The sequence below is a fragment of the Chiloscyllium plagiosum genome, unplaced genomic scaffold (assembly GCF_037043375.1).
Source record: "Chiloscyllium plagiosum isolate Xiang-an unplaced genomic scaffold, Cpla_swu_hap1 HiC_scaffold_26, whole genome shotgun sequence".
NCBI lineage: Eukaryota > Metazoa > Chordata > Chondrichthyes > Orectolobiformes > Hemiscylliidae > Chiloscyllium > Chiloscyllium plagiosum.
Window position 1 is genome coordinate 22,707,682 of NW_028270164.1, and position 13,650 is coordinate 22,721,331.

A 13,650-nucleotide genomic window follows, 5' to 3' on the forward strand; every position below is an offset into this window, starting at 1 on the left:
GAAATTTTTAATTCCTAAACCTCCAAATAGTCACAACATGACAGTGTTAATGGTTATTGGATTAGCTATCCAGAACCCCCAGCTAATGTTCAGGAGACATGGGTTTGAATCCCACCATGGTAGATGGTAAAATTTAACTCAATGGAATCTGAAATAAATAATGACCATGTCACCATTTCAACTGCCATAAATAGCTGAGAAGGAACGTCACCGTCTTTATCTGAGCTGGCCAAAAACAACGTGATTGACTCGTTGCTGCTATGGCAGCTAGGGGTGGGCACTGAATGTTAGCCTACACAATAAGGCAGAAGTGGGTACTGCAGATCAGGAAGGGCTACACAATAAATCTAATTACAAGATATGGGTATCAAAAAGTGAACTACCAGCTGAAATCACAAGGTATTATTTTTAGATGTCACAAAATGGCAGTTTGTGGACAGGAGAAGAGGTAACCAATTTTGGCATCATGATTAGCGGTAACGTGAATAACACAAAAATGTCTGCGATAATTATCAAAATAACAAGTTATACATATGGATTAATAAATCATTTCAAAGAGGTTTACATTAAAATTGTACAACTGGGTGAATAAAAAGGTCTCACGAAACAAAATTGGTTGCTTGGCTGCTGATATATATGTCAAGCTGCTATAAAGCTACTTCGTGTTCCTGCACAATTACTTCCATTGCAAAACGTCTAAGAGTGAACACATGAAATAACATGTCCTTGACAAGGTTGAATAAAAGACAAATGCACAAGTCTCAGTGGGAAATCTTCCAGTAATTTCAGAATTAACTGATAAAGCAGCACTGGTACACCACAGAACATGTCCCCTAACCACAACAGGGCACTCGTGAGCTCCACAGTACTTATTCACCCCCACATAATCCTAATGTTATGTGCTAATCTCAAACTGGAAACATCAGGCAAACAAACAACTGCAATAGTTCAGCCAACGACATCTCGAACCTAGGTCTGTGCTGACATACTTTCATACTTCCTTTCTCCAGAAAGCATGAAAAATAAAGTATCTCATCTGCAATGGCGATCCCATTCAACAGGGGCTACATATATTAGTTGCAGAATGGAGAGGATTAAGAAATTCCTCTGTAACCATGATTGACTTTGTATGTAACCATCCTCTACTTCTCCACCAAAATGAAATGAATGATCATCCTGGCATTTACACAGCATGTTGAGTGAATCGACTAGCTGCAAAACACAACTACTTCTCATTCATTGACTGACATTTTGGTGTGAACAGATACCCTGGACAGGATGTGCCCTGTGGACCTTTGAACTCTACCATCAAACTCAAATGGGGATAAGAGGCCTTCATGAGGTGGGAAACACTCAGTGTGATTTTCTCCAGGGCAGCCAATTAAGGACAGCGGAAGTGCTGTCAAAGGCCATCTGGTCCACTGAAAGGTTGATGTCTTCAGGCAAGTTATATACCCAACACCTGACAGAGCCTGAAGGCAGAGGTAAATTCCAAGTTTACCTGTTAAATGGCCATAATAGGATTGATCTGGCCATTTTAATAGCCCTGCAGATGCCACCCTCTCCTTAATCCCACGATTGGGAAAATGTCAAGGTGCAGATTGAGACACAGAACTAGAATGGAGTTGAATGTGAAATTTCCTGCTTGTTTGTCCTTTTCCGGATCCTGATGAGGGCTAAAGATCCATGCCTCTCACTCAAAAGGCAATATTCAATACCTTGTTATACTTCACTTCAATGCTGGACATTTTATTTCTCTATTTTCTAAGGCCTTGTGATTAAAGATGCTGTACCTAGGTACCTTTGTACCAAAGATGATGCTGTAAGTGGCAACATATAAACTTTTCGCTGTATTCATTGCTTATGTGACACTAAAGCTAATTCAATTCATTCAAGTACGCAAAATTAATGTACTATATTGTCATATGTAACATTCTTACATTTTATTAAAAGTGCAGTGTATTGGTAGAGTTTATTTAAAAAACAATTTATGTTTGTTGATTTGATAGATTCATTACTCAAAAAGTAATATAGAATTAGAGAAAATCCCAAGTCAGAAAGCTGTATGTTCAAGTCCCACACTACAGACATTTTGTTTCTTGGGTCAAAACCAATGGAGGTTCCATATTGTGACTAACAGTCATCTGGCAATGTGTGATCTGATTGAGTCAACTGGTAGCTGGAGAAGGAGTTTACTGTCCAATCAACATCTTGCAATTTGTTGATCAGGTGAGACAGATAGAGAGAAAAAGACAAAAGAGAAAACACTTCAATTTTGAATTGTCCTCTAGTTAATTTTAAAATTTAATCAGCAATCCAATGAACATTAGGGAGGGGGACCCCTTCCACACATTATAATCATGGTCATAGTTAGGGTCAGGAAAGCGGGAAATCATGTACCTCAAAGCCTCTACAACCAGAAAGTTTCACTCAGAATTCATCAACAAACATTTAATAGGCTTTCAAATACCCACAACTTGCTCCTGGGCAAGTAACCAGGACAACTGTGATCCCATCTCCAGGAAAACTGGAGGAAGAATGGTGCAGGCCAGCAGGTGGTATGAATTTTCATGCCTCCCCACTTCCAGACTCACCCTCATCCTGTTCAAAATTCTGGAATTAAGTGGGCAGCACAGTGGCTCAGTGATTAGCACTGCTGCCTCACAGTGCCAGGGACCGCTGTTCGATTCCAGCCTTGGGCAACTATCTGTATGGAGTTTTGCACACTCTCCCTGTGCCTATGTCTGCTCCCTGTGTCTGCTCTGGTTTCCTCCCACACTCCAAAGATGTGCAGGTTAGACAAATTGGCCAAGCTAAATTGCCCATAATGTTCAGGGATGTGTAGGTTAGGTGCATTAGTCAGAGTACATGTAGAGTAGTATGGGAATGGACATGGGGAGGGGGAATACTCTTCAGAAGGTTGGTGTGGACTTGTTGAGCCAAAGGGCCTGTTTCCACACTGTAGGGATTCTATAAGAAAAAACGTAGTAAGAAAATCATGGTTGAAACAGCAGTGCAGTAGGGTGGGAGTGCTGAACTCTTGTAGGTCGTCTCTTTCAAATTAAAGCAAGGCACTGTTTGCCCTCAAGCCGTGAGGGAATTTTGAACAGCAAGGAAGTAATCCCTAGTGTTGTGGATGTCATGCTGATGAAGCATATTGCTTTGTTTTGGATAGTATAGAGTTTTGAGCACTGTTTGAGCTCATCCTAGTATCGCATCACACTCCTATCTTGTGCCTTGTTGATAGTTGATGAAGCTTTGGGAAATTGGGAAGCAGGTATTTGTCCTAATCAATTTCTGGTCAACAACAATCCCTAGGATTTTGATAGCAGGGGTTTCAGCAATGGTTATGCAGTTGTCGGTTTAGGCGATATCCTTAGACTGTACTATTCGAGTTGATATTGCATTGGAATTCCTCCAACTAGACTTAATGAAATATTAAAAAGAATCTCAAAACCAATGGACATAGTGCTGTAAACAAAACCCTCAGCAAAAATACATGGATTAAATTCAGGCAGTGACTCATTATTGCTTCTATGATCCTTTAGCATTGAGTAGGGAAATGGATAATTAAATCTTTGTCCACCTGAGGGCCAAGTGCTGCATCATCACCAGACAACAGGAGAGATGTTTAGACCCGTGGTGAACTGATCATGTTGACTGGACTAGTTTCTCCATGGAAAAGGATAGCATTGTTTCAATGATCATGCTTGGCTGGAGTGTGCACGAAATACACAAAAGAGGATTTGGTCTCAGACCTCCTGAACAACAGGAAAATATTTGAAATGGCTATGAAATGTTGATGTAAAGCTCTGAAAAAAATAAAGGGACTAAAACTGAAGCAACTTACTGCAGGAAGAAGCATCAGGTATGGTCAGTTTCACTCAGGGCTACAATCAATGCTGGATGGACCAGCCATGTTGAAAAATCATAATGATCCTGGTCTGGAAGTGTCTACAATCATGAGGGTCAGGAATATTGTTTGCTCATGGACTTACAGTTCTCACTGGAAAGACCATTTGTTTGGAGGATTACAAGTATCAACCAAATCCAAGACATGAGGTTTCGCCTGTGGTTTCTCAAAGCTCCTCCCCACCCCTCCCTCATTAAGTTATGGTGACCGCATACTCTGGGTGGGAGCAGAAGTTGTATTTTGAAAGGATTGAAGTTAGAAGAATCAATTGAAGTGTTGTGTCCTTTAGAGAGTTTGTTTTAAAAAAAAATCAGGGCGTCAGAGGATGTTGTTTTAGTAGAAACATCAAGTTTGTACTTGAACCGAATCCTGTATCCATGCAATTCTGTTCTCTTTAAAATTCTGAAGTCCAAAAGCCATACCTCATCGCCTATGATGGAAGTCAAACAGGAAATAATCAATGGCTTCAAAAGGAAATTTGTTCAGCACTTGAAAAGGTAAAGGTTATGCAGATAGTCCCAGTCCCTGTGTGCTATCTAGATTGCTCTGGAGAACCAGAACGAACTCAGCGAGCTGAAAGGCTTCTTTCTGTCATACAATAACATTGTAAATCAGCTCCAAAAGTGAAGTAAAATCATGTTAGTACTTTTACAAAAAACAAAAGATCCTGATTTGTTAAAGTTTAGATTCCTGTTGTATACTTCTCAACTGTTAGCTTTTACAAATTGAATTATTGTAATATAGATGCTAAGTATGGTGCACTTTGCTTATTTTCTATTCAGACCCAGCTTGAATCTCCTTAAAAGTTGCCAGGAATTGATTTTGGAACTGGAACTAAAATTTAAAATGGTTACCTACCCTGCACTTATCTTGCTGTAGTGTTGGCATATCTGCAGTTTTCTCATGCTGAACTTGCTGAGGAAGCAGGTCCTGCTGCTGGAAGACAAGGATAAATATCTCAGCATTTGCTGCAACTTAGCGCTACCTCTGTATAATACTGAGTCATGAAGGCTAGAGATTGTAGATTCCATTTCCAGTCTCTCATCAAGGAAGCTGATGCCAAGCAAAGTAGTAAAATGCTAAATTAGGACTAGTGGCTTTGAGATAGATGTTGAGGAGACAATTCCTACCAGTTCACACAGTCACCCTCCATGTTTATGAAGTGACTTTAGAATAGCTGCCTGAACTGAATAGGATTAAGCTTGGCTAATGGGCACAGCTGCTAATAACACATGACAAACATGAAAAACAATTTGCCATCATACTGCACTTGAGAGCATAGCATTCCAAAGATGCAAACAAAACATTTACCATAAAATTCACATCACCAAATGACCAAAAGTTTGATCAAAGAGAATGCTTTTGAGATCCTTATAAGAATAATGTAGAGGGGAAATGGATGAGGTGAATCGGGAGACAATTCCAAAAGATTAATGTCCTATCAGCAGAAGACACTGTGAGCAATAACTGAACAATTAAAATCAGGGATACACAAACATCTGAATTAGAAGAATACAAAGTTACAGGGCTGGAAGGAGAATACGGTAAAAAGGGCAAGGCTATGGAATGCTTTGCAAAAATTTAAAATTCCCATCGTTGTTGAGATATGCCTTAACCAGAAGCTGATCAGTAAGCATGAGTGAGATGGAGGGGTCATTGGGATTAAATGCCATATGAGAGATGGTAAACAGATGGATGATTTCAAAGATAGAATATAGGAGACCAACAAGACATTTTAAAATAAGCAAACCTAGAGGTAACAAAGTAAGACAGTTTCAACAGCAGATGAGGAGAGTCAGGGCAGAACTTGATGCGAGGGTGGAAATTGGCATCTTAATGGTAGGCTTAACATACGATAAATGGCTGAGGATCTTGGGATTGTATTCATTAGAGTTTAGAAAGTTCAGGGGAGATCTATTAAAAACAGAAGGTAATGCATGGCTTAAAAAGGGTGGAAGCTGGGAATTTGTATTCGTTAGGCAGGGAGACTAGGACACGTGGGCACAGCCTTAGAATTAGAGGGGGTCAATTTAGAATGGAAATGAGAAGACATTTCTTCAGCCAGACAGTGATGGGCATCTGGAATTCATTGCCACGGAACGCAGTGTAGGCCGGGACGGTAAATGTCTTCAAGACAGAAATTGATACATTCTTGATCTCGCAAGGAAATAAGGACTCCGGGGAGAGTGCAAATGGAATTGAAATGCCCATCAGCCATGATAAAATGACGGAGTGGACTCGATGGGCCGAATGGCCTTACTTCCACTCCTATGTCTTAATGATAGTAGTCAAATATGGTAGCAGAATTGTGAATGGTTTGATTCAGTCTCAAACATTTGAGGGCCAGAAACAGATAGACAGCACAAGTGTGCGGGACGGTGGCTCAGTGGTTAGCACTGCTACCTCACAGCACCAGGGTCCCAGGTTCAATTCCACGCTTGGGTGATTGTCTGCATGGAGTTTGCGCATTCTCCGTGTCTGCATCGGTTTCCTCTGGGTGCTCCGGTTTCCTCCCACAGTCCAAAGATGTGCAGATAAGGCGAATTGGTCACTCTAAATTGCCCATTCTAAATTGCCCATAGTATTATGTGCATCATTCAGAGGGAAACGGGTCTGGGGGGGTTACTTTTCGGAGGGTCAGTGTGGACTTGTTGGGCCGAAAGGCCTGTTTCCACACTGTAGAGAATCTAATCAAGAAATAGATGACAGCAAGAACAGAGGACTGAAAATAATGCTGTTGGTTTTGTCAGTATTTAAATTGGAGGAAACTTCCGTTCACCCACTATTGTATGTTGGGCAAGCAATCTCGCATGTTAAAGACAATGGAGGGAGAAATGATCTAATCAGGCAGTTTAGATTCTGGAGCAGGCAGGACATGAACCCAGGAAGGGTCAAAGAGGGGCTGAAAAGACACAGCTTTTTTTTGTCAATGTGCATGCAGAAATAATTCCTAAGAGGGCCCTCTTGTGACACAATGGTAGTGTCCCAGACCCTGGACTGAGGGGCCTGGGTTCAAGTCCCACCTGCTCTAGAGGGGAAAAATAATATCTTTTCAACAGGTTGATTAGAAAATAGGTTGAATTTTTTAAAATCCAGAAATAGATACTATGATTGAAATAATAACATGAGGAAACACGTAGAAGGGCCATCTAAGACCCACACTGCAGGAAAAGAAGCCAATGCATGTGATTGTCTGGCTATGGCCAATTTATTAAGAATGGAACCAGCTAATTGCAATTCCAACCTGCTGGATAATAGTGAAGAGCCACTGGATGAGAATACCCATTCAAGTGGGGTACAAGCCAACGCTCACTGAATTAACCCCTTGCAAAAATGCAGGGAAAGAGGAGAATATTAAAAAGTCCTTGGTCCTTATTTCACACTGTCCTTACATGTTACAGCATTGCATTAAAGTATCAATAGCTGGGAAACTTTACTCAGCAGGGGACAGAATTACTCAGTCATTTATTCAGGTGATAGGACTATTGTTCCTCTCTGCCAGAACTGTCCAATTCAGCTTCAAGCACCAGCTTTTTAACCATCCCAAATTGCCTTTTGAAAGTTTCCATGGAATCCAATTCAATCATCCTTTCATATAATGCACAGTAGATTTAAACTACTTGATGAAATAATCTTTGTTCGCTTCTAGGTCTTCTGAGAATGGCTTTAAATATGCTTCCGGACCCAACTGTCAGAAAAAAGTCTCTCCCCAGTTGTTCCTAAAATCCCTCAATTCTGAATATCTGTTACATATCCCCAGTCTTGTCTACTTGGAGGGAAGTCCGAGCTTCTTCTATCTTCCAAGTAACTGACGTCCCTCATCCCCAGTTCATCTGGTACTTCCCCAGTGTACCCTGTACCAACCTGTGTTGTCCTTCCTATGTAGTTTGACCTCCAAAACACACAATGACCAAGGCTTAGGTCTATAAAGGTTTAGCACAATTTCATTGATTTTGTATTCAATTTCCTTATTTTAAAACGCCAGTATTCATACACATTTTTAGGTAAGTTGTCAACTCGCTCTGCCACCTTTAAAGATTTGTGAATATGTACTCAGGAGGTCTTTTTGTTCTTGCATGCTAACTCTTCAAAGCAACACCGTTCAGATTATACTGCCTCTTCTTTTGTTCCTCTCAAAGCTAATCACTTCATACATACTCACTGCAACTGCATCTGCCACATGTCTGCCCATTTCACTAGTCCACTGATGTCCCCTTGAGCTATGACTGTCCAGCTCACTACTTGCAACACTTTCAAGTTCTGAATCACCCACATGCTTCAAACTGGAATTCCCACAGCCAGTACAGCTTTTTATGCATAAAGAAAAAGCCACTAACATATTAGCAACCCTGATAGATCCCACTGCATTCCTCTCTCAAATTAAAAAGACATTTATTCACCTCTGTTTCCTAACTCTTAATATTATAAATTATGTACCAATGGTATTATAGTCCCTGTAATGCAATGTGTTTCTATTTTCTGAAGAGATCTGCTCTGATTTTATTGTCTTTTGAAAGAGCACATTTATACCCATCTTCTGAACCACCTTTGTAGTCCTCTCTTCAACTTCCAAGACAGAATCCAATCAATTTTCACAGATATAATTTGGCTTTAAGAAATTCATGCTGGTTGCCAGTTATTGCTTTTCCAAGTGAGAATTAAATATCCCCTCTGGGGTCTCTGGTAGTTTTCTTTCACTAATGTTAGACTGATTGACATGTATTTACCAGATTTACTTCTCTCTTCCATTGCTGTAATATTTGCAATTATTCAGAATGAAAGACTGCAATAGAGACACAATGATTCCTGCTCAGTCTTCTCTGAGTAACCCAGGGTACATCTCCATTAGACCAGGTGACTGCCCACTGCTCACAGTGCTTATTCTATCCAATATACTCTCTTTTCCTCTTTCCTACTGTGACATTAACTTCATTGATTTAGCACCTCAGTCACACCCTGTCTCCACAAGAAAACTTTGTTTGCCTCTAATTAACTGACCATTCTTTGGATTATTTTAAAAATGTGGAGGCTCTCTTATATCAAACATGCATTTCTTTCTCACATTCACTCTTTATCATCCGTAAGTTATTTTTCAATTATCCCTTGCCCTCGCTGGTTTTCTATTTCATTCCAGAACTAGAATCAACACAAGTCCCAAACTCTGGATTAATAGTGCTGGAAGAGCATCCAAGGCAGTTCAGGCAGCATCCAAGGAGTTTCAAAATCGACATTTCGGGCAAAAGCCCTTCATCAGGAATAAAGGCAGTGAGCCTGAAGCGTGGAAAGGTAAGCTAGAGGAGGGTGGGGGTGGGGAGAAAGTAGCATAGAGTACAATGGGTGAGTGAGGGAGGGGATGAAGGTGATAGGTCAGGGAGGAGAGGGTGGAGTGGATAGGTGGAAAAGGAGATAGGCAGTTAGGACACGTCCAGACAAGTCATGGGGACAGTGCGGGCTGGAAGTTTGGGACTAGGGTGAGGTGGGGGAAGGGGAAATGAGGAAACTGTTGAAGTCCACATTGATGCCCTGGGGTTGAAGTGTTCCAAGGCAGAAGATGAGGCGTTCTTCCTCCAGGCGTCGGGTGGTGAGGGAGCGGCGGTGAAGGAGGCCCAGGACCTCCATGTCCTTGGCAGAGTGGGAGGGGGAGTTGAAATGTTGAGCCACGGGGCGGTTTGGTTAATTGGTGCGGGTGTCCCAGAGATGTTCCCCAAAGCGCTCTGCTAGGAGGCGCCCAGTCTCCCCAATGTAGAGGAGACTGCATCGGGAGCAATAGATACAATAAATGATATTAGTGGATGTGCAAGTAAAACTTTGATGCCAGCAGATAACGGGGGCGCAGTGGTAGTCTGGCGCACTGACCTCTACACCGCTGAAGCCAACGTCAACTCGAGGACACCTCTTCCTACTGCCCCCTCGAACATGACCCCACCCCCCATCACCAAACCATCATCTCCCAGACCATACAGAACCTCATCACCTCAGGAGGAGATCTCCCAACCACAGCTTCCAACCTCATAGTCCAGGAACCCCGCACTGCCCGGTTCTACCTCCTTCCCAAGATCCACAAGCCTGACCACCTTGGCCGACCCATTGTCTCGGCATGCTCCTGCCCCACTGAACTAATCTCTACCTACCTCGACACTGTCCTATCCCCCCTAGTCTAGGAACTCCCCACATACGTTCGAGACACCACCCACGCCCTCCACCTCCTCCAAGACTTCCGTTTCCCCGGCCTCCAACGCCTCATCTTCACCATGGATATCCAATCCTTCTACACTTCCATCCACCATGACCAGGGCCTCCAAGCCCTCCGTTTTTTCCTCTCCTGATGTCCCCAACAGTACCCTTCCACCGACACACTCATTCGTTTGGCCGAACTGGTCCTCACCCTTAACAATTTCTCCTTTGAATCCTCCGACTTGGGCACACGTATGGGCCCCAGCTATGCCTGTCTCTTTCTTGGCTACGTAGAGCAGTTGATCTTCTGTAATTACACCAGCACCACTCCCCACCTCTTCCTCCGCTACATTGATGACTGCATTGGCGCCACCTCGTGCTCCCGCGAGGAGGTTGAGTAATTCATCAACTTCACCAACACATTCCACCCTGACCTTAAATTTATCTGGACCATCTCTGATACCTCCCTCCCCTTCCTCGACCTCTCCATCTCCATTAATGATGACCGACTTTACAATGACATTTTTTACAAACCCACCGACTCCCACAGCTACCTGGATTACACCTCTTCCCACCCTACCTTTTGCAAAAATGCCATCCCTTATTCCCAATTCCTCTGCCTCCGCCGGATCTGCTCCCAGGAGGACCAGTTCCACAACAGAACACACCAGATGGCCTCCTTCTTTAGAGACCGCAATTTCCTTGGATGCTGCCTGAACTGCTGTGCTCTTCCAGCACCACTAATCCAGAATCTGGTTTCCAGCATCTGCAGTCATTGTTTTTAACAAGTCCCAAACTAAATACCGAAAGAACTGCAGATGCTGTAAATCAGAAACACAAACAGAAATGGCTAGAAACGTTCAGCAGGTCTGGCAGCATCTGTGAAGAGAAATCAGTGTTAACGTTTCAGGCTAAGTGACCCTTGCTGAGAACCTCGTTGCAAGTTGGCTTTTCTTTTGAAAATCATCCCCTCACATCCAATTGCTCAGATTGTGCCTTCACATTTTCCATATGCTTTCCTTTTCTCTGCTATAACAAGTTTGAGTTTAAACCCACTTCCAGAGGACAAGTTAACCTCTCTACAAAGTGGATCGGTCCCAATCCTATTCCAGGACAATCCATCCAATCCGGCTTGTACCCAAACAAAAAAGCTCAACTGCCACAGTGGTGTTCTAATGTTTCCAACCAGGAGGAAGGCTACAACTGGAGGAAACCAGGCCTGCCCCTAACAATTTCCCACTTTTCCTTCTAAAACAGAATGACACAGGAGTTACCAATCAAATCCAAATATTCTGGTTTACCCAATTTCTCCCAAACTTTGTGCCTCTCTGGAATGAGAGTGCACCTTACTTTTCTGGAGCTAGAATTATTATTCTCAAGAATTTACAATGCAACTACAGGTTAAAGATTAAACTTTTATGATATTCACCATATGCAGTTGCAATTACTATGACTAGTGAATACTAAAAATAAATTGATTGATTTTGAAATGCTGATGATGGAAAATGGCTACATGACTGAAAACTCATTTTAACTGTAACAGTCATCTCAAACAGTTACTAATCCTCAGACAGATGGGTAGAATTTTGATTTCCACACAAGTATAAAAAAAGAAAAAGGTATATCAAGATAAAAACCGAGTAAAATATGAAGTTTGATCCTATTGATGATGTGGATAAAAAGAAAATGTTTATCAAGCAATGTCCCTTGAGGTTTTCCCTGATAAGTGGAAATGGAGTCATAACATAATACATTACACATTTACCTAAAAAAACACTTTATCAAGAAGGTAAATCAGATGAGCTACAGCATAAACAAATAATGGTATACTCTAATATTCTTCAGATCAAATTTCCTCCAAATTCCTCAACATTTGCTTTCCAAACCCTTTAAGACACTTAGCCCACTCAGATAGTGATGAAGGTCTGATGTAGGGCTTTTGCCTGAAATGCCGATTCTCCTGCTCCTCGGATGCTGCCTGACCTGCTGTGCTTTTCCAGCACGACACTCTCGACTCTGATCTCCAGTAGCTGCAATCCTCACTTCATCCCACTCAGATAGTGATATCAAGGGTCAGCAGTACTGTAGAGTCACTATAACAGGAGTTTTCAAAGGCTTTCTTTGATGGTTTAGAGGTGCATGTCTGAAAACAAAAATTCTCTCTTGTAGAGGAAATAGCCTCCTGCCCATCAAACAACAGCAGTCAAAAGATCACAAATTAGAAGCTGACAAATGGGAAAATCTAGAAACCTGCAGCATATCAATTGCGCAGAGTACCATGTACAATTAAGCAGTGCCAACGATGCTACACATTCTGTTAAACCAGCGTCTTCAGATCTCCCCCAAAAAAATAAATCCCTTTCGGAATTACATAACACTGCAGTCCTGCAGCTCTCTAAAAACAGATCAGAATAGTAACAGCATACATGAGTTGTTCCCAAGGAATAATACATTTACTTAGCATATAATGTAACTGAACTGTGATAAACTGCAAGCAGACTGATTTTTACATGCAACTAAGCTTTCATGGCTGACAGCTACACTAATGGCCTTGACCAGATTATTCTTGAGAATAAAAGGAATAATCAACAAAGTAAACGTCAGTTTATACTCCATTCCAAAAATGGAGAAACATCTGAAGAAACATAAAACAAGATAAGTTACAAATGAAATTCAGTCAAGCAAATTGAAACACCTCCCAAATCCCATCATATTCATTAAGCTTCCATCATGAACACTGCAGATTTATACCTTCAAATGTAACTTACTTTCACTATAAATTCAAAAGATGCTGGGCAAAACCACTTGCACTTGCTTACAGCACAATACAAAATGAATTCACCCCCATGCACAGGGTTCGATGCCACAGCAAACACAAACCTTAGGAAGGGCACCTGAAGAAGCCCTCTCCCAATGGACAGGGGCATCTTTAAACTGAAATGAAAACACCGTTAGAAAACCATACGCAGCAGATTTTACCACACGATGCTGCATCAAACTGCGCGAGGCGGGGGGGTGAGAGAATGAAGGGGGCGGGGGGGGGGGGGGGGGTGATAGAAAAGACTGCAGCGTTATATAGGGGGAAGGCAATGTCCAGCGGATTCAACACTTTAACCCACCCCTTTAAGGAAGAGGGGGTGTCGTTACGTGATGTAAACATTCACTCACGTTGTTGGACCACTAGTTACTGCGCTGCCACTGCTTGTCTCCCCCCCGCCCCGCTCTCTTGCTGTCTCCGCATCATTTCTTCTCCCTAAAAAGAAAGCAGAAAATAAACAGTATTCAGAAGTTGCGAACTGGAAACCCACCTGCACACAATTGCTACATTGACAGTATCCCCACTCTTCCCGCCGCGCCTCCTTATTGACATTCTCACATTTGTTGCAAGCGTAGCGGCGCCGCCCACCTTCCTTGTGACGTCAATCCCGTGGCCTGAGCGCTCCTCTGTTGGTCCATTCAGCTGTCCATCAACTTCGTCTCGTGGCAGTGACGCACTTTGAAAACAAAAACACGGTGGGGCACGTGACAGCCTTCAGCTGCCATGGAAACTTCCAGGGATCGGG

At 42.4% G+C, this 13,650-nt stretch overlaps 1 protein-coding gene across 22 annotated transcripts in view; it reads right to left on the reverse strand.

The window, feature by feature from the left end:
- Positions 1-13,436, reverse strand: part of LOC122563182 (uncharacterized) — a 103,546-nt gene extending 90,110 nt beyond the window's left edge. For 5 of the 22 annotated variants that reach the window (XR_006315512.2, XR_015750915.1, XR_015750914.1 and 2 more), the window contains exons 1-2: positions 13,256-13,389; positions 4,772-4,849 (exon numbers count right to left, since the gene is read on the reverse strand). Coding sequence is in view for 4 of the 22 variants with exons in the window: in XM_087973573.1 (XP_087829699.1) it covers positions 4,772-4,849; positions 12,968-13,014 (125 nt within the window). In the remaining 18 variants the exon portion in view is untranslated. The other 17 variants (XR_015750926.1, XM_087973573.1, XM_087973572.1 and 14 more) reach the window with 9 other exon arrangements.
- Positions 13,437-13,650: the final 214 nt, after the last annotated feature.